Here is a 24104-nt window from a genome sequence, read left to right on the forward strand (position 1 = left end):
GCCCGTGAGCCATGGCCGCTGAGCCTGCGCGTCCGGAGCCTGTGCTCCGCAACGGGAGAGGCCACAGCGGTGAGAGGCCCATGTACCGCAATAAAAAATAAATAAAAAAATACGTGGCATTGAACTTCGATGTCTGCAAACGAAACTAGCCTGTTTTCATAAATCTCAATAAGGGACAGGTCCTGTTAATTCACGTAGAGGAAACAAGCGAGTGAACCTTAAACCAGGCAGTAATTCCACCAGCAATTCAAACAAGGCATGAACTTAAAGCCTAGGAAATGTCCATTTTTCTTCCTACTCTTTAAGAATTCTAGAGCTACAAAGAACCTGTTGGGATTTCCATTTTCTCACATGACCAAAAATGAGGGGGAGAAAGCAAAATCTGAAATCATTGAGGGATTTCCCCCAAAGACGTATGTAGATGTCTCTCATCGGGAGCTGCTGACCAGCAGGTGGGCCCAGGGCTGCGCCGCGCGCGGGACAGGTGTCCAGCCCGGCCCTCCGCACCTTCCGTCACCAGTTCCTCATCCTCGTTGTCTGTGCTGCTCAGCTTTTCGGCGTCGCTCTCCAAGGCCTCACTCCGGGCCCGCTTCTCCAGGGGAGCCTCGCTGCTCACAAAGTAAGCAGCCAGGCCCAGTTCCTGCTCCAGTGCCGTCCTCACCAGGCAGGAGGAGTTTATGAGCCGCAGGTCACAGTACCGCAGAGACCTGGGAGGAAACGGAAGAAGGGCTCTATCGACTGCCTTCTACAGAGGAGGTACTGCTCGCGCTGGGGACCAGCACACTGCCTTCCTCGCTAGGCCCCTAGGACTCATGCAAACGGAGAAGCAAACAGCATCACTGCGACCCCTGAGCAACACAGTCTGTTTGACTGCAAGTCTCTGGGGGCCCCTGCCGTGGATTTAGCCCCGCACTGCTTGGAATCAAAAGAACACTGACTTTCAGGTCAGACAAAAAGGAGGCTTGAACCCCAGCCCTGCCACTTCCTGGCGACAGACCCTCAACAAGCTGGGCAACGTCTTGGAGGCTCAGATTGTTTTCAAATGAAAGACGGCCGTGAATATTAATAACCATCTACGTGCACTGCTGGGAGAAATATACGTAATAAGTGGATATTTGATGATTCCATCAACATTTAAAATGTGCCCAAGACTATGCCCCATGCAAGGGAGAGAATGGTCATCAAGGGGTCGCCATACTGGAAACGAGAGTCTGCCTGGGAAGACATGCCAATGAGTCATGACACACGTGGAGGAGGGAGCACAGAGGGCAGGCTGGGGCAGGGCTCGGAGCTGCGTGGGGGAAACGGCAAAGGGCTTGGAGAGAGGCAGATGGGGGTTGCAGGTAGGCTTTTACTAAAGCAAATGACCTTTCACTTGCTCATCTATAAAACAGGGTAGTAATACTATGGTCGTAAGGTGCAAATGCTAGATTAAAAGTCTAGCCCAGTGCCTGATACAAAAAGTAAATGCTTGCTCAACGTTAAGATAGACTAAGGCATTGTCTTAGCCCTTACGGAGTTGAGGAATAGAAGACTTGATCCGTGACACGGCAACAACTGAGGTGGAACCCTGTGCGGACACTTTTACCCGGCCCATGAGTACGCGGCGCGAGGTGGCCCTCACGAAAATGTCGTGTGGCCAAACGGCAAGAAGCCGGGAGGCCCCGGTGTCCGCCATGCAGCGCACTGGCTTAATCTCTGTAAACCTCAGCTTCCTCATCAGCTACCGGGCCTCCACCCATGGAGCCCGGCAAGAGTCCCCACATCCACCAGCACGAGCCCGGGGGATGCCTGTCCGAGAATTAGGAAAAGCTGCCCAGGCCTCAGACGCATTTCACTGACATTTGCTGGAAAACGGTCACCATGAAGATACACATCTATGATGACTCTGATGTGAATGCATTCCCAAGAGTCGGGCAGGGGAAGCCTGACCTGGCAAAGCCCCCAGCGGCGAGCCCAGGCAACTGGCTCCTCAGAGACCCCCAGGTACACAGTCCCTCCCCACTCACCTCGGTAAGGACTCCCCGTGTGGGTCCATCCCACTAAAGATCAGGATGCACGGCAGGCCCTCCAACTCCAGGTACGTCTGAGGCCTCCACTCCGCATCCTCAATCTTCTGCCACATCTGCAGGTAATTAAAAAGAAAGCTGTGGGCTTCCCTGGTGGCGCAGTGGTTGAGAGTCCGCCTGCCGATGCAGGGGACACGGGTTCGTGCCCCGGTCCGGGAAGATCCCACATGCCGCGGAGCAGCTGGGCCCGTGAGCCATGGTCACTGAGCCTGTGCATCCGGAGCCTGTGCTCCGCAACGGGAGAGGCCGCAACAGTGAGAGGCCCGTGTACCGGAAAAAAAAAAAAAAAAAAGAAAGCTGTAAGACTTCTTACTTTCCAACCAGCCCAGCTCCAAGGGAACCTTGATGTCCTTCTGCTGATTTAAAGCCCTTGCAATGCCTCGCTGGATTTTTATCAAATTTAAACTGCAAATAGGCATACCACTGGCTTCACCACGGGACGCCCAGCCACATAGAACACTGCCTAGCACTCATCAGCCGTTCAAGAGATATCTGCCAACAGACTGACTGATTCTTTTTTTTTTTGCGGTACGCGGGCCTCTCACTGTTGTGGCCTCTCCCGTTGTGGAGCACCAGCTCCAGACGTGCAGGCTCAGCGGCCATGGCTCACGGGCGCAGCTGCTCCACGGCATGTGGGATCTTCCCGGACCGGGGCACGAACCCACGTCCCCTGCATCGGCAGGCAGACTCTCAACCACTGCGCCACCAGGGAAGCCCCTGACTGATTCTTTGCGAGACAGTATATACCCAACTGCCTGACATTCGGTGCGAGACAGTATATCCCCAACTGCCTAACATTCGGTACTATGTTCTCTCCGCTGTGGGGCTGTGCCTTCACAGTGCCTTCCCAATTATTCTCTCAGTATTCTCACCCTAATCCTTTTGCATCCTCCGTCACCTGTACATTTAGTGAAAGGCAATTATGGTCCAGGCACTGTGCTAGTCTGGGAGTCTGAGATGTGTGGGGCTGTCCTTGCCCTTCTCTGCTGGGGGAGGAGCAAGATGACAGGCAGGGAAAGCAGAACCTGCCCCGGTTTGGGGGGCGCAGGGGGACAAGTAGGGGGAAGGGCAGCTTCCTGAAAGAAGAAAAGACTCTGGGGACTTCCCTGGGGGTGCAGTGGTTAAGAATCTGCCTGCCAAGGCAGGGACACGGGTTCGAGCCCTGGTCCGGGAAGATCCCACATGCTGCGGAGCAACTAAGCCCCTGTGCCACAACTACTGAGCCTGCGCTCTAGAGCCCATGAGCCACAACTACTGAGCCTGCATGCCACAACTACTAAGCCCACGTGCCACAACTACTGAACCCATGAGCCACAACTACTGAAGCCTGCGTGCCTAGAGCCCATGCTCCGCAACAAGAGAAGCCACCGCAATGAGAAGCCCGCGCACCGCAACGAAGAATAGCCCCTGCTCACCGCAACGAGAAAGCCCGCGCTCAGCAACAAAGACCCAACGCAGCCAAAAATAAATAAATAAATAAGATTTTTTTTTAAAAAAAGACACTGAGTTGAATTCTGCAGATTGATAGGCATCAGCTAAATAAACAAGAAGAAGAAGAAATGAATCCCCAGAAAGAAATAAAATCAAGCTACAACCCAGAAGTTTGAAAGAGCAAGACAGTGTGTTTTTTGGGGGGTGCAGCTTTTATAAGTAATGTGGTGCAGCTGGACTGAAAGCTGCAGGTAGGGATGTGGCGAGAGAGGCAGCTGGAGGGGTGGCCCGGTATGCAGAGGCCATGATGGACCTATGGACCGGGATGGGACCTTAAGGAGTTTGTCGCCACCCCACTCCCTCTCCTCCCCTCCCCCGGTGGTCCCGCCCCACTGCCCTCCCAGGAGTCTATCCCCACTCCTGTCCCACCTTGAGCTGCTTCAAGAAGTGCTTCCCGATGGTGATGCCAGAGCTGGGGTTGCCCAGGATGATCTCAAAGTGCTCCTCCAGGGCCAGCCGCGCCCGCACGTGGGCCAGCCGTTCGTAGGCCACGGCCGCCAGTGGGGAGCAGGGCACCCGCAGCAGGACCATGAGCCCGTGGCCGCAGGGGCACTGCTTCGGGGAGTTGATGAGGTTCTGCGTGATCTCCAGCGTCTCCACCGATGTGTAGTTCTTCATCTGAGAGAGGCCGCTCACGGCCATCATCGCGGCCGTGTAATGCTGCACGAGAACAAAGGTCCTGATCACCGCACTGTGCAGGCGGGGGAACCTGCAAGGAACAGAGAGACCACGTCGTGACCCAGGGCTGCACCCCCCAAGGATGCCGGGAGAGCTCCGAGACAGAAAGGCCTTCCCGGGGCAAACAAGTAACCCAGACACCTGCCATCTCAGGCACAGGCAACTCCTGGATCACAAACAAGTGGTGTTGCCTTTTGAAGCTGGTCGTTTACAACCCGAAATTGAAGTCTTCCTTAGAAGTCAAGTCAAAAACTGCTTTATCATTTCCAGCTGAGAAACAGAAGCAAAGTTTTGCTGTTGCTGCTGGCTCATACTAGCTGCTCAATAAAGATCTGTTCAATGACTAGATGAATGAGTAAAATAAATGCCCATCATCCGCTTAATCTATGTTTCCATGAGTTAGGTAATTTGCCCCAGGTCCCCACTGGCAATAGAAGAACCATCAGTAATCAGTACGCAAGTGCAACTGCCACTCACCCCAGATGTGGGGGGACCATCCTAAAGGCGCACCACTCATTTCATGTACAGTGAGTTATTAGAAATGTAACTAATGTGATTTTAAATTGACAGATGAATTACAAATCCAAACACAGCCGTTCAAACCAAGAATCCCAGTTTTTGTTTCAGAAGCTGTGGTCACACGAAGGGGGAGACCCATCCCACAGCTACGTGCACTGCCAGAGCAGCTTTGACCCTTGTGCTAGAGACAGACCCCAGAAGACCACCAGAAAAACCCAAGTCACTGGATGTCGCGCTGTGTTTCCAGTAGGAATAGACAAATTGATGTTCCGTTTATAGGCAATGCTCTTGGCGGTTTATTTAGATGGAATGAGTCCCTTGACTCAGTGGCTTTTTGGAGCAAAGATAAAGTAGTTTCTTGACCTACAAAGAGAGGAACATTCCCATGGCCCGTGTCACCCTGTGAGTTCTATCAGGGCAGCCAGCTCACCTTCCAACAGCATCTCTGATATCTTCTGCCCATCGTTATATTTTTGTTCATTCTTTCTCCTTTAGCACTCAACTACTTTATGGCGTCTATGAACTGAAGAGTTGGCCTGGCAGACTTGCCAATACCAGTGCCATCTTGGGAAGGCATTAAGGGTCTGCAGGTTCTGACACAAAGCACTGCTTTACCCTGCCCCTGGTGCACTGGCCAAGTAGTGCCCAGGAAGAAAGAGAGCAGAGTGCAAAATGCATTGTCTCCACTCTACAGCACTGCCCCAGCTGTGGTGGCCCCTCGTCACCTTGAGCAAGGGAAGAAGAGCAAGGTGTCCCTTAGGGAGCAGCACACTCTTCTCCCCATGTCCAACATCCGCTTTCCACTCTGCTCAAAGGACAAGCAGAGACTTCTGCTTCAGGCCAAGACAGAGTAAGTAACAGGGACCAGATTTATTTTTCCATCAGAAATAACTAAAAATCTGGATGAATATATGAAACAACAGTGTTTCAAGACAATGAGCAATGAAAGACAGTGATCCTTTGAAATGGGAAAGAAATTAGGTGAGCCTCCGGTTTCCAACCGGAAAGAGTTCCCAGGATTGCTCAGGAAGGAGGAACCCAGGCAAGCCCCAGTGTCTCCCTGAGTTGAGGAAAGATCTGGCGTCCAGGGAAACCAAGGCAGCCAGAGTTCATGGGGGAAATTACCAAAGAGGAGAGAACTGCACAGATAAGAGAACTCAGGAGAGCCGCAGAGGGTCCCACTCAAGTCCTCAGCTAAGTAGCGATCAGTGCATATATGTGAGAAAACTACCCAAAGCCAAGAAAAGGACCATCCAAAAGGATGAGAGGGAACAAGACTTCAAACTCACATAGGGCTTGGAATAGTTCCCGCTCCCAACGCCAGTGTGGAAGACATCAAAATTCATGAAATATTGTAGAGTACTTAGAGGGTTTCACTTCAGTAGTGAACAAAATTAGCCCTAGACTAAAAACTGCTCTGGTCCTGCCTAACAAAGTTTAAAAGCAAGACCTGAAAGAATTAAACTGTTTCCAAGGAACTTAACTGTATCTCAGAACAAAGCTTAAGAAGATTTATAGGAATACAAATATATCCAGCACCCAACGAGGTAAAATTCACAATGTCTGGCATCCTCTCAAAAATTACCAGATATGTAAAGAAGCAGAAAAATACAGCCCATAATAAGGAAGGGGGAAAATCAACCAATAGAAACGGACCCAGAAACAACACAGATGACAGTATTAGTAGAGAAGAACATTAAAACAATTGGTATAACTATATTCCATATGTTTAAGAAGATACAGGAAAAATTGAGCATTTTAAATGGAAATATAAAAAAGACTCAGATTCTAGAGATGAAAACTAAAATGTCTGAAACAGAAAAAAACTGGATCCTGAATTCTCATGGGAGTTACCATCTTGGTATTTGGCCCGGCCCTGCCAGCTACAATGGATCAGTTCAGGAATGGCTACCTGACCCAGGATGGGTCATCAGTCTTTTCTTGGGGTTTTTCAAACTATTTATAAGAATCAGTCCCCTTCTAGAAGCTGGAGAATATGAAGTTCAGCAGCAGCTAGGGAAGATGTTGTCAGCACATGGAAGAAACCAGTGTGTGATAGATACTGTAAAGCTAACACAGAAAAATACCAAAGACAAGACAACACAGTCTTGGCAGTGTTTAATACCTAACTTAAGTTGTTCCTGAAACCAGCTGCATCTGGTTCTGTGGTTTATTTATTCAACCTCTCCTTTTATTTCATGAGTCAGTGCATTCCTCTCCCTTTCCTAAAGTAGTTCAAGTTGGGTTTCAGTCACTTGCAAGGAACAGTCCTTATTAATAAACAAACACAAGTAACAATTTATTATCAATTTGTCAGTGTGTACCTTCATGTATGTGCTACCTGAAATTGCCTTTCTTCTTCTCTTAGGAACCTTGTTATATGACTATTTTGCTTTTGTGAAAAATAAAAATAAACTGGATGTGACTGAGAGCAGGAAAAAAAACACTAGTAAACTTGAAAACATAACAATAGAAAGGATCTAAAATGAAACAGAGGGAAACAAAATAATGACTGTAGCATCGGAGAGCTATGGAACAACTTCAAGTAGGCTAATATATGTACAATTGGATCACTCTAAAAGGGGAAAGGAGAGACGTAGAAAAAATTTTTGAGGAAATAATGACTAAAATTTTTTCATATTTGATGAAAATTCAATTAACTCAAGAAACATGAAGAAAACCACACCAAGGCCTATCTTAATCAAATTGCTTAAAATCAGTGATAAATTTAAAACATTTTGAAGTAGCCAGGGTTGGGAGGGAGTGGTGGGGAAGAGAGGTCATTACACAGAGAGAAACAAAGGTGATGATGACAGCAGACTTCTGGTTTGAAACAATGTATGTCAGAAGATAGTAGAGCAACATCTTTAATACTTTGAAAGAAAGAAGTCAACCTAAATTTTATACCCAGGGAAAATATCTTTCAAACATGAGGCAAAATAAAGACTTTTAAAGACACATAAAAGCTGAAAGAATTCATCACCAGCAGACCTTCCCTCCAAGAAATGTTAAAGAAAGTCCTTTGGACAGAAGGAAAATGATGCCAGATAAAAATCTGGATCTACCCAAAGGAGTGGAGAGCACTGGAAGTATTAACTATGTGCATAAATAAAAAAGGAGGTCTTAAAAAATATTCTTATTTAAATATCTTTAAAAGATGACCAACTGCCTAAAGCAAATGCGATTTACTGGGGAGTTTATAACATATGTAGTGAAATGTATGATAACAAAAGCACAAAGCCTAGGAGGAGAGAAATGGAAACATACTATTGTAAGAATCTTATACAGGAAGTGGCACAGTATCGCTTGAAAGCAGACTGTTCAGGCAGGTTCAATGATTTGCCTAAAGTTAAAAGTAATGAAGAGTAGAGCCAGGAGGTATGGTGCCACGATCACTCTGGCCTTCTACCAGGGTGAGAGCCCGCTCCGTACAGTTTAGTAGGTCTACTGTTTTGGACTTAAGTGACCAGGATTTGGTCTGGCTTCACTACAAACCCCCCACATGACTTTGGGCAAGTGACCTAACCCAAGCCTTTGTTTCTTTCTCTGTCAAGTGGGGGAATAACAGTGCCTCCTATCTCACAGCGCCATTGTGAGGATTATATTAGGCAATAAATGGAAAATACTGGCCCAGCGTCTACAGATCACTAAGCACTCAGCACATGCTTCCTGCACGAGGAGAAGCTGGGGAGCCAGGCAGAGAGGCAGAGGCAGGACAAAGGTCAGTTCTCACAGCCTTAGTGTAACATCTTGGCGGGTGTCTTCCCTCAGCAAGGTTATGAGAGCTCAGCTGACGATCCACGAGTTGGAGAAGTGGCCTGATTAAACCCCTCAGCATCAGAGCTGAAAGGGACTGAGCTCCCCAAAGGGTGCTCCGGGGAACACTAATCCCATGAGACCACGGAGATGCCGCACGCTCTAGCCGTCTCTTGGAGATTTATAGCACACACGGCACACTGAAGGCTTCGAGAACTCTCATTGCGAGAAGAATCCTTTGTTAAATGTAAGGTTTATCAAACACACATGACCATGGAACCCCTCGTGACATAACAACTATTAGGATCCAGCAGTATAGCCTGGAGCACAGCTCGGGAAGCACATGTCTAATTCAACCCTTTTGTCAGCAACTGAGACAAATGAGGTACCATGAGGGGAGACGGCAGAGCTCAGCTCAACACCCACAACTGGCGGCAGAGCCATTCACTTTGTTTTGTATTAGGCAGTCTGTAAAACCTGGCCTGGCTTTTCCACGTATAAACTGTGTGGATGGCGGCACTTAACCCCCCTGAGCCTCAGTTCCCTCATCTGTAAGATGGCAGTGCTGATATCCACCTCAGGGGTCTGCTGTGACAGGGCTGAAAAGGTAGCACTGACTCTGGGTTCACACCCAGTTCTGTCACTCGCTAGACGTGTGGCCTGAGAAAGCCATGGGGTCTCCCTGAGTCTCAGTCTATTTGCAAAATGGAAATAATAATAGCAACTGGCTCAGAGAGGTCGGGAGGACTAAATAACATAATGAAAGTAAGAACAGTGACTGGCAAGAAATAAGCACACAGTAGATGATGTGCAAAGGAAATAAAGACAAAGCCAACTGACCGCCACACTCTCTTCCTTGACACCTTTTACTATCTCACCTCCCATTTTCTTGCCCTCCCTTGAGTCTCAGACATGCAATCCCACATTCTAGCATATTTCTGCCCATTCTCATCTCTCAAATTTTCTGGAACAACATCACCGGCCCAAAATGCAAGACGAGAAATAAACCAGGATCCCTTTAACGGAGGGACTGAGTCACCCAGGGAGGGAGAGCGGTGGCCCCCTCCCTGGAATTCCCTGGCTGCACATCCCTCACCTTGTACGTGACTACGGAGCATTTTTAGTAACTTCAAGAGAGACGGGTACCTTTTTCCCAATGCGGTGACCATGGCCTCAAAGGAGCTGTCGTATCTCAGCAAGGGGAGGCTGTGTCCTGAGAGGGTGGACTCGATGAACTCGGACAGCCCAAAGTACTTCTTATTCTCAGGATACAAGTCCACTCCCTAAAACAGAAGCGCATCGGTCACGCAAACACTGCCTTTGTGGGGACTGAAGGGGTCCCATGCTGGGCGCACAGATGACCTGGACAGGCATCTTGATCTGAACTGTGCTGACTCTGCAATCCCCTGGGTGACGTTTTACAACTGTCTTTCCTCTGCGCCCCAGAGCACAGAGCACTCCACGCGTAAGGGCCGGCGCCTCCCCGTCAGTCAAGACTTTTCCGTTCAGTTGACCCCAGTGCCTTCGCCAAGAAGAAAATCAGACTCTTTTTTTTTTTAAACACACAACTTCCTTTGTTAAAATTGCTTCTTTCCAACAATTTTAGCTGGTTTTAGGAATAGACAAATCAACTGTTTTGCATTCAGCTGCTATTAAATCAGCAGAAAGAAATGCATTTATCCAACCAATTTTACCCACACTGATATAAAATTCCTCCCCAACTAGCATCAGAGCTTATCAAACTTCAGAGCACGGCAAAGTTGTGGGAGGATGCTAAAATTACAAAGGCATGAACTTCATCCTCAAGTAGCACAGTGGTTAAACATGAGGGCCGTGGATTTCGCTGGACTGGGTCATATCCTGGCTCCAGAACCTTCTAGCTGCATGGCTTTAGGCAAGTGGCTTAACCCCTCCCCTCTGCCTCATTTTCCCCATTTGTAAATCAGAAATCATCCTAGCACCTGTGCCTTATCTGAGTTCATACGATAAAGCACTTAGAACAGTGCCTGCCTAGCTCACGGTAAGCGCTACATAAAAACAAATGCCGTTGCTACCTCTGATTCTGAATCGGCAGGAAGGAACCCAAGCATTAGCACCTTTAGAAGTTCCCTGGATGATTGCGAGACACTCCGAAAAAGTCCGCAACTTGATGTCTACTTATTGCTTGTGTAATTAGGTGGAATCCAACCACCAGATTTCTCAAATTACCAGAATGATGGCTGTCTTCTATTTTGATGAGAAAATGGCAGGTGATAAGCTGAAATAAAGCTCACCAGGGTTTGTGGACGTGCGTTCAGTTTGACGAAGGAGATTTTGAACCTCGCTGCTGAAGGATGCAGGGGTAGGAAAGATAGGAACATTTCCAGGGCTTCTAGACAAACTTACAGTCACCTCATGTGGAGATCAAATTCCCATAGCCCTAGAGGGCTGTGCGTCCAACACTAGGAGAGCAGGTGTTCAGAACGCTGTTCAGAGAGCTTCAGTCGCCAGAGAAACAGTGAACCGACTGTGTTGCATTACATGCTCTAAGACAGGGAGCAAATGCACACAGGAAGGTTTCTAAAGACCAAGAAGGGTTTAAATCTAACCCTGGCTAGAATCAAAGGTCCAAGGAGCTGGAACTCACGGACCCTCAACTGGGCTAGCCAGTCAAGTCTTTAGTGAACAGGATCTCTCCCAGCGCAAGGTCATTGCTACAGTGGGCCCAGCAGCCTGGGACACTCACATTACTGTAGGAGGCCGGCCAGTGTATCTCGTTGTAAGGACTGATGAGGGTGTGCTGTGTCTGCAGTGCATACGGGAAGGAGGTCACGTGGAGCACCACAATGTTGGGGGCCTCCTTCACCTCCTTGCAGTTGAGCAATCTGTCCACCAACCCCACGGACGGGTCACTCTGGGAGTAGAGGTCATGAACAGTGCTACTGAGAGAGCAAAAGAGGGAGAAGAAATGATAAGTGCAATGGCAAGCACTGTCCTGTCATCTGACGACACTCAAGCAGTTGGATCAACTGGCAGTGCGCCTCCCAACGCCGGCAGCAATCGAAGCTTAGGGCTCTGCCCATGACCAGCAAAATGAAAGTTTAAATATGACTGCACTTCGGGTACCCGTCAGGGGCTCCCCTGAACGCTCACGACTTATTAAAGCTTGGCTGGGGGAACAGTGTCTGTAAAGGATTGCCTGCAAGATACACAATCCACCCACTTCTCTAGCACAGGAATGCTCACCCAGGAGTTGTCAATGAGTCTTGCCTTTTCTCCCTCAGCCCCATCTGATTGTACACCTGCCTCCTTAAATCCTTTTCTCCAACAGTCCTACTGATCTTTCTTTTTTTTTAAAATAAATTTATTTATTTTATTTATTTATTTTTGGCTGCATTGGGTCTTCGTTGCTGCGCGCGGTCTTCCTCTAGTTGCGGGGAACGGGGGGCTACTCTTCGTTGCGGTGCGCGGGCTTCTGACTGCGGTGGCTTCTCTTGTTGCAGGGCATGGGCTCCAGGAGCACAGGCTCAGCAGTTGTGGCTCGCGGGCTCCAGAGCACAGGCTCGGTAGCCGTGGCGCACGGGCCTAGTTGCTCCGCGGCATGTGGGATCCTCCCGGACCAGGGCTCGAACCCGTGTCCCCTGCATTGGCAGGTGGACTCTCAACCACTGCGCCACCAAGGAAGCCCTCCTACTGATCTTGAAATGACCCAAAGAGGACATAACATGGTAAATTCTCTACTAAATTTTAAAGTATAGGGTCAGGAATGGGAAGCATTTTGGACACGGGGCCGAGGAGATAAGTGCGTCTCAGCCTTTCTCAGTGGGTCAGTGGTCTCAGCATTCTTGTCTGTAAATCTAGGGGGACAGGAAAAAATCAGTGCTTCTCCTTTCAGGTGGCAGGTAGCCACTCTGAAAAACCTACCCACCAAATGAATATGTACAATTTAGCTTATTATATACTTCAGAATGTTCAAATTCCCCCGCACCCGTGCATGGACGCGAGAATGTAAACCCTTTAACTGGGCGAACTTTAAGGCTCCGGCCAGCCCTGAGCTTCAGGCCCTGCGCTAAATCAAAGCCTTCCTCCGATACCCGACCCACAATCTTCTTTCCCCCCTCGTCCATGTCAGCGGCAGTGTCTAAACACACAACCCCAAGGCCAGTCTCATGGACATGACCAATCCTGGTGAACACCCAGGAATCCTGCCAGACTCCAGGCTTGACACCATGTGAAATTCATCTCGATTTATGTTCATTTGAATTGAGAAAGTAAAACCTCCCCTGGGAAGGGCACCAGCTGTGACCCATGGTTTGCAGCGCCAGTGGGGCTCCACCAGGGAGGGGCCTGGGCAGAGCTACTCCCATCAGGATCCCTTCCCGGCACCTGTGGCTCTGCCACTGATACCCTCCCTCCCCCACCCCAGCCTGCGACATTGAGCGAGGTGCTTCCCTTCTCTCGTTGCCATAATGGTACCTTTCAGAGGCTGCACTAGATGATCCCTCAGGTAAGTTCCGGCCCTAAGGTCTGAAATACACCCGCAGCATCTGCCTACAAATGCCAAGCCCCCAACACCATTCATCTTCTTAACACTTACACCCACGGTATTATCCGTACATATCCATTCAAAGAAGGGAAATGCCAGCCCTGCCACATGCCAAAGCCAGTCTAACCTCACGAGATCCCAGTGGGCGTGGTCGTGGATGAGGACGAAGAGCGTGTGTGGGTTCTGAAAGGAGTTTTGCAGAAAGGACTTGAACTTGGTCTGCGCCTCGGCATCCAGCTTCAGAACGTACTGCTCGACCCTCTGCTTGGTCATGTGCTCCTTCTGCAAGCCGAGCTCCAGCAGAACCCCTGCAACACAGTGAAGATACATCCGTGACTCCGAACACGGTCATGAGCTTCTCACCCAGCAGCAGACGCTTGAGGCGCATCTCCCATATGGCAGGTTCCTTGCTGGGACTGGAGGCTACAGGGATGCAGGCGGTACGTGTGAGTCAGGGAGGCCGATTCCCGTGCAAACGACTGTCGTGTCACTGCCTGCAGAAGCAGGGCCTGGAGGTGGGTCTGCTCCCCAGCGTGCTATGTACACAGCCCACCCAGGGGCACAGCAAAGCTGCCTTCGTGAAGCAGCTGATCCCAGCGTGGGTGACCGAAAGAAAGGGAAAGGTCCCCTCTCACCCACCCAAATCATCTCCAGCCTGAATGCCACCAGGCCGTAGGTTAGAGCACTCAGAGTGAACCCTCCGAGTGAAGACATTGCCTCTCTGTGTGGTTCATGTTTACTCCCCTTGAAAGCACAGGGAAAATACATTAAGTTGAAGCCAGATATCGGGACATACTTCACTGACTTGAGTGGGACAGAGGGAACACTCAAGTCATGTTCTACCTTTAACAGATTATAAAATAGTGGACAAGTCGCTTCCTCTGGGTATCAGTTTCATGAGCTATGAAACCGGGGTGTTGATACGGCATCCTCTACTTTAGAAGTAAAGATGGTGTTAGAATCCAAACCTGAATGCAAACAGATCAAAGCTTCTCCACACAGACTTCACGCTTGCCCCTGAAAGGCCCGTACCTGAATGCCAGACGTGGAACAGGGTCTGCTGGTAGGTCACTTCCGAGGGTGGAATACAAATCAGAAAGTCCACCTTCTCAAAGGATCCTAAGTCCAGATTCTGGGTGCTGGAATCTGCGATTGAACACACGTGGGAGAGGAGCTTCTGGGCCACGGCGAGCTGGAAGGGCCGGATGCAGTGGGGCTCCAGATGGTAACCTGGAACCAGAGTCCCCGTCAAGGTGAGGTGCACGCCAGCGGACGGCCACAGCCCTGGACTCTGCTAGGGAATCCAGCAGGGGGCCCCCGCCTAGCACACAAAGGGATGAGGGAATGGGGAAAACACCAATATTCACTGAGCGCCTGCTCCGGGCTACCCACCGTGATGGTCATTTCACACCCTTTTCCTAATTGAAAAATAAAAGGATGAACAGCACTCGGGGGGGCACAGAGGCTGTGACCTACTCCACCTGCAGGGGACAAGGACGGCATCCCAGGGAAGCTGACGCTGAGATTAGATTTTGGAAGAGGTTACAGGTTCTCTGGAAGAGGAGGAGACCATCACAGCCCTTCAGGAACTTAGAATGAATAAAGTATTTCAACAGTGCATCGATAAACTGGAAATCAACAGAGAAATGTACTATCTCAGGAAAACCGTACAGATGTACATTTCCGGGTAAAATGAGACTGTTATCGTCAAAGACTAAAACTAAAATTAGATATTAGGTCTGCTCGATTCTAAGGAGCTGCCCTGCCCACTGGAGGTGCCTCTGACTCTGCTTCCTTGCAGCCCCTGGGGGCCCTGGAAGCTGCCTCACCAGCCCAGAGCTTGGCCACCAGCGCCCCGGCATCACTCACTTGTGCATACCCGTGTCCCGCCAACATCTAGGGATGCTGATTTGGTGACGGAGGAGGCAGTAAGGGAGGAAGAAATCTGGCCTTGATTTTCCTGATGAAATTTGTCCAGCAAAATATCAATGTCGCCCTCTGCCCAAAACAGACAGAATAACAGAAATGGGTTTTCCGTCCGTCTCAGTGAAACTCGGCAAGCATCTATGGAACACCCACTATGTATCAGGCACTGTCCTGGGCCTGGGGCACCAGAGATAGGGTGTCCCATCCTGTCAAGGAGCCCACAGCCCAGGAAGGCAGATGTATGTGCTAAAGAAAATTACATTATGACCCAGAAGGTGCCAGGACAGAAAGAAAGAAGAGCAAGGTGCCAAAGGTCAGGAGGTAGGGGTCTGAGCACATCTTGGAGAAGGAGGGGCCAGCACGAGTTTCTGGGAGGAAATGGGGTGAGTCTTGTAGGGTGAGTGGCCAGGAAAAGAAGGGAGACGGGCACTCAAGGCATAGGAGACACAGAATGAGGCACAGAGAATACACTTCTCCAGTGAGAAGCTTTAAGCAACACAGAGGGGGAGGCAGGAGGGTGATGGACAGAGCCGGAGAGGTACGGAGAACCAGGCGCAAGGCCCTTGTGTGCCCACAAAGGACAGAAACCACAAAGCCGCCCCCTAGAGAACCCACAGCCAGAGCAGGAAACAGCCAGCCAGAGACCCCACAGATGGAAGGGCCCCCACACATGTAAATCCGGGCCAGCCTCAGCAGGTCACGGGGGATGGGCTCCATCCCGAGACGACCTTGCCCTTTGTGTCTTTCTCATCAATTTATGAATCTGCACCTGTCTCACTACAAGCCTACCTGGACAGAGGGTGCTAAAAAAGGCTCCCAGAGAGTCCACTTTCCCCGTAACCAGCTCAGAATTGACTTCTTTCTGGTACTCGGCGGGGGTGAGAAGGCTCTCAGAAAGAATCCGGGCTTGGTATTTTCCTGGAAAACAAACAACAATTTGGACTGGGCCCTCTGCTTAGAATTAGCACGTGAGCTCCTCGATGGCAGGGTCTGTGTCTGAATCTCTTTCTCCGTCCATCCCGCAAGCCCAGCGCCACTCCTGGCTAAGAGCAGGGCTTCCTGCTGGTGAAATGAATGAAGGGTACACACCCCCAGCCCAGTTCAGTAGCTGGGACAATAAGAGGGAAATCCCCGAGTATGGGCTTTGGAACCTGTCTCTCTCCCCACTTAACTAGCTGTGTAACCTAGGCTGACCCAGCTTCCTCATCTGGAATTCGTGGCTAAAAGTACCATCTACTTCACAGGACTGTTGTGAGGATAAAACAAGACAATGTTTATAAAATATTCAGCCCAGGGCCTGACACAGCAGGGGCTTGAGGTTTATTACTAAAGATATTACTGAAATCAATGTAAAGAATTTATTAAAAACACAGGTGTTTAAGACGAAGGAATGCCAAGAGATGACTGGGACGCTGCAGAGTTACTGCAATCCTCCATCCCTCCCTGCTCCCCCCGGGACATTCTGCGCCGTTTGGTGTCTGTCTCCCCACCAGAACACACGCTCCAGGAAAGCAGGGACATCACTCCTGTGTCCCCAGCCCCCAGAACAGTGGCTGCACATAGTAGGGCTTCAATACATGTTTTTATAATTAATTAGCTAACTGGCTCATTAACCCACACAAACACAAGAAGGCCATTTTTTTTTTCATCTCCGTTAGGTAGTTGAAGAAGCTGAGGGCCAGAGTCATTAAACCACAGACCAGCAGGTGCACGGGGGACCCAGGTTTTCCCTGCATCTAATCAGATCCAAACCTGCCCCCAGTCTCTCTACAGAAACGGGAACGGCTCACCTTCGACGCCAGGAGGAATGGAATTTTTCCCAAAGCGCACTATTCAGGGCACACCAGGGGCTACTGTGCGATAACGGCTGTTACTAACCAGCACAGCTGCAAACCCGGGGCCACGAGAGGCAAAAGGGGGCGACGGCAAAGGAGGGCTTCTGAGCACCACCAGACTGCTCTCCCGGCAGCCCAGCGGCGGGGCCCGGCCTCACCGGTGACGGCGATGCAGGAGTCGATGGCGGCACTCCGGCAGGCGCAGATGATCACCACGTAGTTGGTCTTGGCCAGCTTGCCCTCGATGAGCAGGCGGAACATCTCAGAGAGGCCCTCGGCCAGGGAGTAGGTGCACTCGATGATGTGCACGCTGTCGTTGCAGGAGCTGGCGGCGAGGCCGGCCAGCCAGGGCAGCTGCGCCGAGGTGACGGGCGCCACGGCCCCAGGCGCCGGCGGGACGGGCTGCGGTGGCGCCTGCTGGTACTGCCGGATCTCCGTCAGGTGCGACTCCCGCCAGGAGCGCAGGAAGATCTGCTCCAGGTCCTCCATCAGGGGCACCTGGTCCGCCGCTGGCAACGACAAGGCGGGCAGAAGGGGCTTCAGCACCTGCCCCACGCGGCAACTTCACGCCAATATAACCGGGCCGTGCTGGGGAAATGCGAACTCTCAAATAACACAACCTAAATGATTAACGTTAAATGGTATGCGAGACAGCTGGGAAATAGAGGGAGGTGATAAAAGCAGCCCTCATCTCACCATCCTAACAGAACCACTACTATTTTTGTGTGTTTCTCCTTTTTTTTTTTTTTTTTTCTTGCGGTACGCGGGCCTCTCACTGTCGTGGCCTCTCCCGTTGCGGAGCACAGGCTCCGGACGCGCAGGCTCAGCGGCCATGGCTCACGGGCCCAGCCGCTCCGCGGCATGTGGGATCTTCCCGGACCGGGGCACGAACCCGCGTCCCCTGCATCGGCAGGCGGACTCTCAACCACTGCGCCACCAGGGAAGCCCCTCTCCATCTTTTTTTTTCCACGTGCAGGTTTTACATCGTTATACTGACTGCGGACCTATGACTTCGAGGCGTGTCTGCTTCCCTCACCATCACAGCACAATCATGCTTGCGTGACGTTTACGGCCTTCATAAACAGCACTGCTAACGGGCACTGCTAACGTGGAGGCACCACCACGGACTGAGCGATGCTGATCTACTGTTGACCCCTGTACTGCTTCCAAATAAGCACATTTATAAACACTTCTGCAATACACAGCTTTACGTATAGGACGTTCCTTAGCCTAAATGCTCTAAATTGGGCTTACAGAGCCAACTAATACATATCATCAGACTGTCTCCAGATGGTTTAAATGTCTCAACGTACCACGACACTAATGACACAGGATAACCCTGGTTCTGCTGCACCCTTAGCTCCACTGGATAGCATCGTTCGGGTTGTTACCATCAGTTTAGCTGAGAAAAGCATCACTTGTTTAATGTGTTAACTTTGCATCTCTTTGATGACTAGTGAGATTGAGTACCTTCAATGCTTTCCTCCCTACGGGTATTTTCTGGTTGATGCGTCCACATTTCAAATTTGGGTGAGCTGGAGGAAAGAGCACCACGCTTCGATGTAGAAGACGTGTCCCCATCCAGCTCCACCCGGCACCAGCTGTGCAGCCTTGAGCTGTCTTAGCTTGAGTAAGAGTGGTACCCTGGGCAAGGGAGGTGTTGATGGAGAAGGTGGGCGAGGTTGGATTCAGGATGAAGCCGGGCTTACTGACGGATTGGATGTGGATTGTAAGAGTGAGAAAGAGAAACACATGCACATTTTCCCAGATTCCAGACAGTCCTAAGCAGCACCCTTGAGGGTTCCTCCCTACCTGCTGCATCTCCATCTCCTCCAGGTCCCTGAATACCGAGTGTCCCAGGGCTCAAACCCTGGCACTTTCGTCCATCCACCACCCCTCCCAGTCTCTCATCCAGCCTCACAGCTTTAATATAGATCGTCACTGAGCCGGTGTTTCCTAAATGTATACCTATAGCTGCAACGTCTCCCTGGGGCTCAAGACCTGCACATCCAAATCCTTGACTCGGCCCACCTGGCTGCCCCATCAGCGGCTCAAACTTGAAATTGCCGAGACTGGACTTTCGCTCATCCTCCAGCGCCATGGCTCACCTGGTTGCTCAGGCCAAAATGCAAGCACCGTCTTTCCCTCACGTCCCTCAGACAGACAGCCCACCATCCTGACCTTCCCAATCTCTCCCCTGTGGCTGTTAGTGGTCCAAGTCACCACCTGCCTTCCCTGGGACGACTGCACCATCTGGCCACACATGGCAGCCCATGTGGTCTTCTTGAAATGAAAGTCAGATCATATCTGTCCCCTGCCCAAAACACTGCAGTGGTGCTATGGACTGAATTGTGTCCCCCTCAAATTCGTATGTTGAAGTATTAACCCCCAATACGACTTATTTAGCGATAGGGCCTTTAAAGAAGTAGCTAAGTGAGGTCAGAAGGGTGGGGCCCTAAGCCAGTAGGACTGGTGGCACTCTAAGAAGAGGAAACGACACCAGAGCTCACCCTCTGTCCCCACACACATGCACAGAGGAGGATACAGTGAGAAGGCAGCCGTCTGCAAGCCAGGAAGAGAGGCCTCACCAGAACCCAACCTTGCTGCCACCCTCATCTTGGATTTCCAGCCTCTAGAAACGTGAGAAGATAAATTTGTGAGGTTTAAGCATGCAGTCTGTAGTATTTTGTTATGGCAGCCCAAGCCGACAAATACAAATTGTTTCTCAATGTGTCTAAAATACGAACTCTTGACCTTAGCCTGAGGCCCTACCCTCTCTCTGACAGCACCCTCACTGCCATGCTCTCACTCTGCAGCCGCCCTGGCTCCCACTGACCTGGGGCTCCATGCTCCAGCCCTGCCTGCCGCCCACCCATCCTCCCGCCTCTGCCTCCCTCAGAGCTTCATAAGGCTGGATCCTTCTCATCACTCGGGTCTCGACCCAAACGCCATCTCCTCACAGAGGCCTTTTCTGACAACTTGAAACAACCCCACAATCACATACCCCACCTCCCTCTGCTTATTTTCCACTTGTTTACTGTTTCTCTCTCCCACTAGGATACAATCTCCTTGAGGGCAAAGCCATTGTTTTCTTCCCTACTGTATCTCTGCGCCTAGAAGGGCAGGGAAATCATTTTTGAATTCTCACTGTAGATTTTGACCTACTTGAAGGCCTTCCCAGCCCCTCGGGGTGGAGAGCACTGCAGTGACCTGACAGCAGAGGCGGTCTTCACCAGGGTTCAAAGAGAGGGTCAGCGATCAAGGCTTGTGCGGTTCCCGTCTTTAGCGATTATTCCACCAGTGGTTCCCACGAAATGGGAGGGAGACTCACCCAGCTGGACGAGATAGTAGACGGTCAGCAGGAGCTGCATCTCCTCTGAGATGGGCTGTATCGTGGAGGCCCCATACTGCCCATACGCTCTGGAGATAGACTGGGAGTTCTGGTAGCACGTGTACAGGAGAGGGCTCACGACGACATCGTTCAGGTTCCCACAGAGGTAAGGGAAGTGCCCGTGCCCTGGGGGACGAGAAACAGCACCCGCTTGGCCCCTGGCCTCGGGCACAAGGTGTGGTCCCCACATGTGGGCGGTCTCTGAATGCCAGGGAGTGAAAACAGGCAGGCCGGTTGCACCTGGGGTAACGCGAGTGCTCCTTTCCAAGGAAGTCTTGAACTCCCAGCCCTTGCTGATGTGCGCACCTGCTCTCAGAACAGACAGGGGCTGTAGCATTTGCTTGTTCATTTAGTCCAATCCCCTATTTTAGAGCCCAGCAAGCTCAGGCCCAGAGGGAACTGGCAAAGCTGAACAGCCATCGCCTGAGCTGCTCCTTCGGCTCTGACTCTAGAAATTTCACGCAGGCAATGCCTACCAGATCTTTGCCAGGCCTGCGCCAGCCCGAGTCTCCCCAGCTCCCCGTTTTGGATTCTGCCTCCCAGTTTCCCAGAACTCTCTGACAAGCTGAGTTAGGAAAATAAATCACTGTACAGACCAGAGACTCCGAATACTGACAGAACTTGACAAATGCTTTAGCGAATGTTACAAGATTAATTCTGATGGCAACTCTCAGAGGCGGGTCAGCCCAGGCCAGTTCCGAATCGCCTCTGCACCATTTCTTAACTATGTGACCCTCCGCGAGAAGCTTAACTTCCCTAAGCCTCAGTCTCCACCTTTGTAGAATGGGGTGGAGAAGATCGAGCCCTCGTGTGGTTGCTGAGATGATCAAACGTGGTTCAGCATGGGTGTGGCAATTTGTACTCAGAAGGTCTCCACTTATTCACCAAACACACACTTAGTGGACGCCTGCCGTGTGCTATGTACGGGCCTCACACTCGGCTCTGGGGGAAGATCTGGGGACTGGGACACAGTTCATGTCCTCCAGGAAACTGATTCCCAGACCTGAGGGTGCATGAGGGTCCCCTGAAAGGCTTCCTAAAACACAGGTTGCTGGGCCCCACCACAGAGCTTCTGATTCGGATTCTGGGATGGGCATGGGAATTCACACCTCTACTGAGGTCCCAGGTGACGCTGGCTTTGCTGGTCCAGGGACCACAATTTGGGTAGCACTGTTCACAAACATTATGGTTTATAAGAGGCAATGTAAAGAATTAATATTAAAAGAAGGATGTGAAATTTGTCATGGAAGAGGCACAGAGAAGCTACAACGGGGCCCAGATAAAAGGAATCTGAGGGGCTTCCCTGGTGGTGCAGTGGTTAAGAATCCACCTGCCAATGCAGGGGACATGGGTTCAAGCCCTGGGCCGGGAAGATCCCACATGCCGCAGAGCAACTAAGCCCGTGCGCCACAACTACCGAGCCTGCGCTCTAGAGCCCACGAGACACAACTACTAAAGCCCGCGTGCCACAGCTACTGAAGCCCACACGCCTACAGCCCATGCTCTACAACAAGAGAAGCCACCACAATGAGAAGCCTGCGCACCGCAATGAGGAGTAGGCCCCGCTCGCTGCAACTAGCCTCACGCCCAGTTCAAAACCCAGACCTGCACCCTTCTTCCTGAATATCCTGTTCATTTTTTTTTTTTTAGGATAAAGAAAGGAGTACCCTCTCTTATTTCGTAATTAAGAGTAAGATACCTCCCCACTTTCCTACCACCCTCTCTCCTCTACTCCTACAAACATGATACCAAATAGTGTTCACTCTACTCAATACTCTGTAATGACCTATATGAGAAAAGAATCTAAAAAAGAGTGGATATATGTATATGTACAACTGATTCACTTTGTTGTACACCTAAAACTAACACAACATTGTAAATCAACTATACTCCTATAAAATTTTTTTAAAGTTTATGCCATCTAATATAACAGAAAAAATAAAAATAAAAAAATGAAAAAAAACCCACAGTCTGCCCTTATTTAAGAAGGACCTGAATGTGTGAGTGTGTGTGTGTGTGTGTGTGTGTGTGTGTGTGTGTGTGCGCGCGCGTGTGTGTGTGTGTGACTCCATGCCAGCCCACGGCACTGGCCAGCACCATCATCAAACAAGCCCGGCCGAATCCTCACGTTTCAAGGGCTCCCGCTTCGTTAGGAAGGAATTTCCTTAGTTGAGCCACAAATTGACCTCCAACCACGTACATAAGCCCACAGAATAGAGGTCACATCTGGTCTCGTTTCATGCTTCTGCCTGGTGACCATGGCTATCTTTGCCCAAAGTCAGATTTCATGGCCCCAAAATACTAGTGGTCACAGGACAACCCGCCAGACCGGGGGCCTGACAAATCGGCAAGGGGCCGATGACCCATCTCTCACCCTCGGTGCTCAGCCCTGGGCCTGGTACCATGGCAGGAGCCGAGGGAGGCTGAGAGAGGGACTGATTGAAGGAACAAATGAACAAGCAAATGGTCATCATGGGACAGGATCGTCTCACTTGGGCTCATCGTAGAAAACGGTGACAAGCTCTGAAACTCTGGCGCCTGATCAGGGGCTACCCCAGTGACCAGCCTGCTTGGTTCTCTCATTGCCCCAGAAAGGATTTTAGAGTTTTCCCAGGAGGACCCCTTGGTGTGGAGTCAGACTGGGAGGACGTGTCATGTTGCCTGTTTCTCGTGCGTTCCCTGGGCTCCCCGACTTCCACCACTCGTCACACTGCTGTACTTGCCTTTAAAGATCACTGGCTTGGCCTTGCATATTTTCAGCAAGTTGTCGGGAACGGACACTGGTTCTCCGGAGGCCACAACGGGAAAGGTGACTGAAGCCGGTCCCACCAAGCCAACCTGGGGCATGCAGGTCACGCCTGTGCTCTCTAGGGACACGCCGAGAGCGTTAGGAAGACACGTCAGACAAAGCACCCACCTCCGGCAGACCTGCCGTCAGGCTGGCCAACACATCTGCTACAACTTGACCAGTTCCCTGCTTATGGGAGCACCCAAGTCCGGGAATCACAGATTCCTGCGGTCAAAAGCATCTTAAAGGTCACTGGGTCCCCCTTCCCCACCAAACAACCTAGTCTCCTCCTCTCAATATCCCTGCCAAGTGACAGGCAAGCCTTTTAAAAAATTCCTCTAGGATCAGAGAGGTCAATACTGTACATGGGTCCTGGGCTTTGTTAAGCAAGAGAAAGAGAATCTTTTGTTATACCCAAGTCTGCCTCCCTAGAGCTTTCTCACCAATACCCACAAAAGCACATGTAAGCACACACACACACCACCGGCAGCACCACCACCGCTGGTACCCAAGCCTCGGACTGGGGGCAAGGATTTCGTCACTTACCGTTCTTAGCTCTGTTCCCGCCACCCTGGGGGTGGCCACCATCCGCAGCTGATGGACATTCTGGAGACCATCCTTTGTGGCGTTTTTTGGGGGGCCCGGAGTTTGATAAGATACCTATGCCACGTTCAGAGTGTGGATTAGGGTGTCACTAGGGATGAGCTTCAATACAACGTTCCCCTGAATTGGAGCACACTTATTTGTAACTTTTTAAATCACAGTTTCACAATGGGTGTTAGCATCTAGTGAAGTATCTAGGCTTAAGGAAATATCCCATCGACCTCGGTAAATGTTTTATTCCAAAGCTGTGCAAGTGTCTAAGTGTTAGCTCTCCGAGCATTACCTCCTTCATCTTTACAGGGGGATAAGAAAACCTAGTCTGAAAGGTGGTTTGATCAGGACTAAAGAGAATATACGTAAAGCACAGAGTCTGGGTCCAATAAATGGTAGCCACCAAGACCCACATCACCATCATCGTCTACACATTCCAGTAAATGAGTACGTGTTTCTGCAGACAAGCTGCAACTGCATTCAACTTACCGCCACAGTTTCACCACTTGGGGGCAGTACCGATCCACCTGTG

At 50.6% G+C, this 24104-nt stretch overlaps 1 protein-coding gene across 1 annotated transcript in view; it reads right to left on the bottom strand.

Moving 5' to 3' along the window:
* Window positions 1-24104, bottom strand: part of GREB1 (growth regulating estrogen receptor binding 1) — an 82203-nt gene that overhangs the window by 25439 nt on the left and 32660 nt on the right. Inside the window, exons 8-20 of the mRNA XM_060168549.1 lie at window positions 23525-23638; window positions 22914-23057; window positions 20131-20316; window positions 16958-17308; window positions 15754-15882; window positions 14908-15036; window positions 14071-14268; window positions 13166-13346; window positions 11239-11434; window positions 9660-9796; window positions 3930-4269; window positions 2010-2125; window positions 508-707 (exon numbers count right to left, since the gene is read on the bottom strand). Of these exons, the coding sequence (XP_060024532.1) occupies window positions 508-707; window positions 2010-2125; window positions 3930-4269; window positions 9660-9796; window positions 11239-11434; window positions 13166-13346; window positions 14071-14268; window positions 14908-15036; window positions 15754-15882; window positions 16958-17308; window positions 20131-20316; window positions 22914-23057; window positions 23525-23638 (2421 nt within the window). The remainder of the gene's footprint in view (window positions 1-507; window positions 708-2009; window positions 2126-3929; window positions 4270-9659; window positions 9797-11238; window positions 11435-13165; window positions 13347-14070; window positions 14269-14907; window positions 15037-15753; window positions 15883-16957; window positions 17309-20130; window positions 20317-22913; window positions 23058-23524; window positions 23639-24104) is intronic.

The sequence above is a fragment of the Lagenorhynchus albirostris genome, chromosome 13 (genome assembly GCF_949774975.1).
Source record: "Lagenorhynchus albirostris chromosome 13, mLagAlb1.1, whole genome shotgun sequence".
NCBI classification, from domain to species: domain Eukaryota; kingdom Metazoa; phylum Chordata; class Mammalia; order Artiodactyla; family Delphinidae; genus Lagenorhynchus; species Lagenorhynchus albirostris.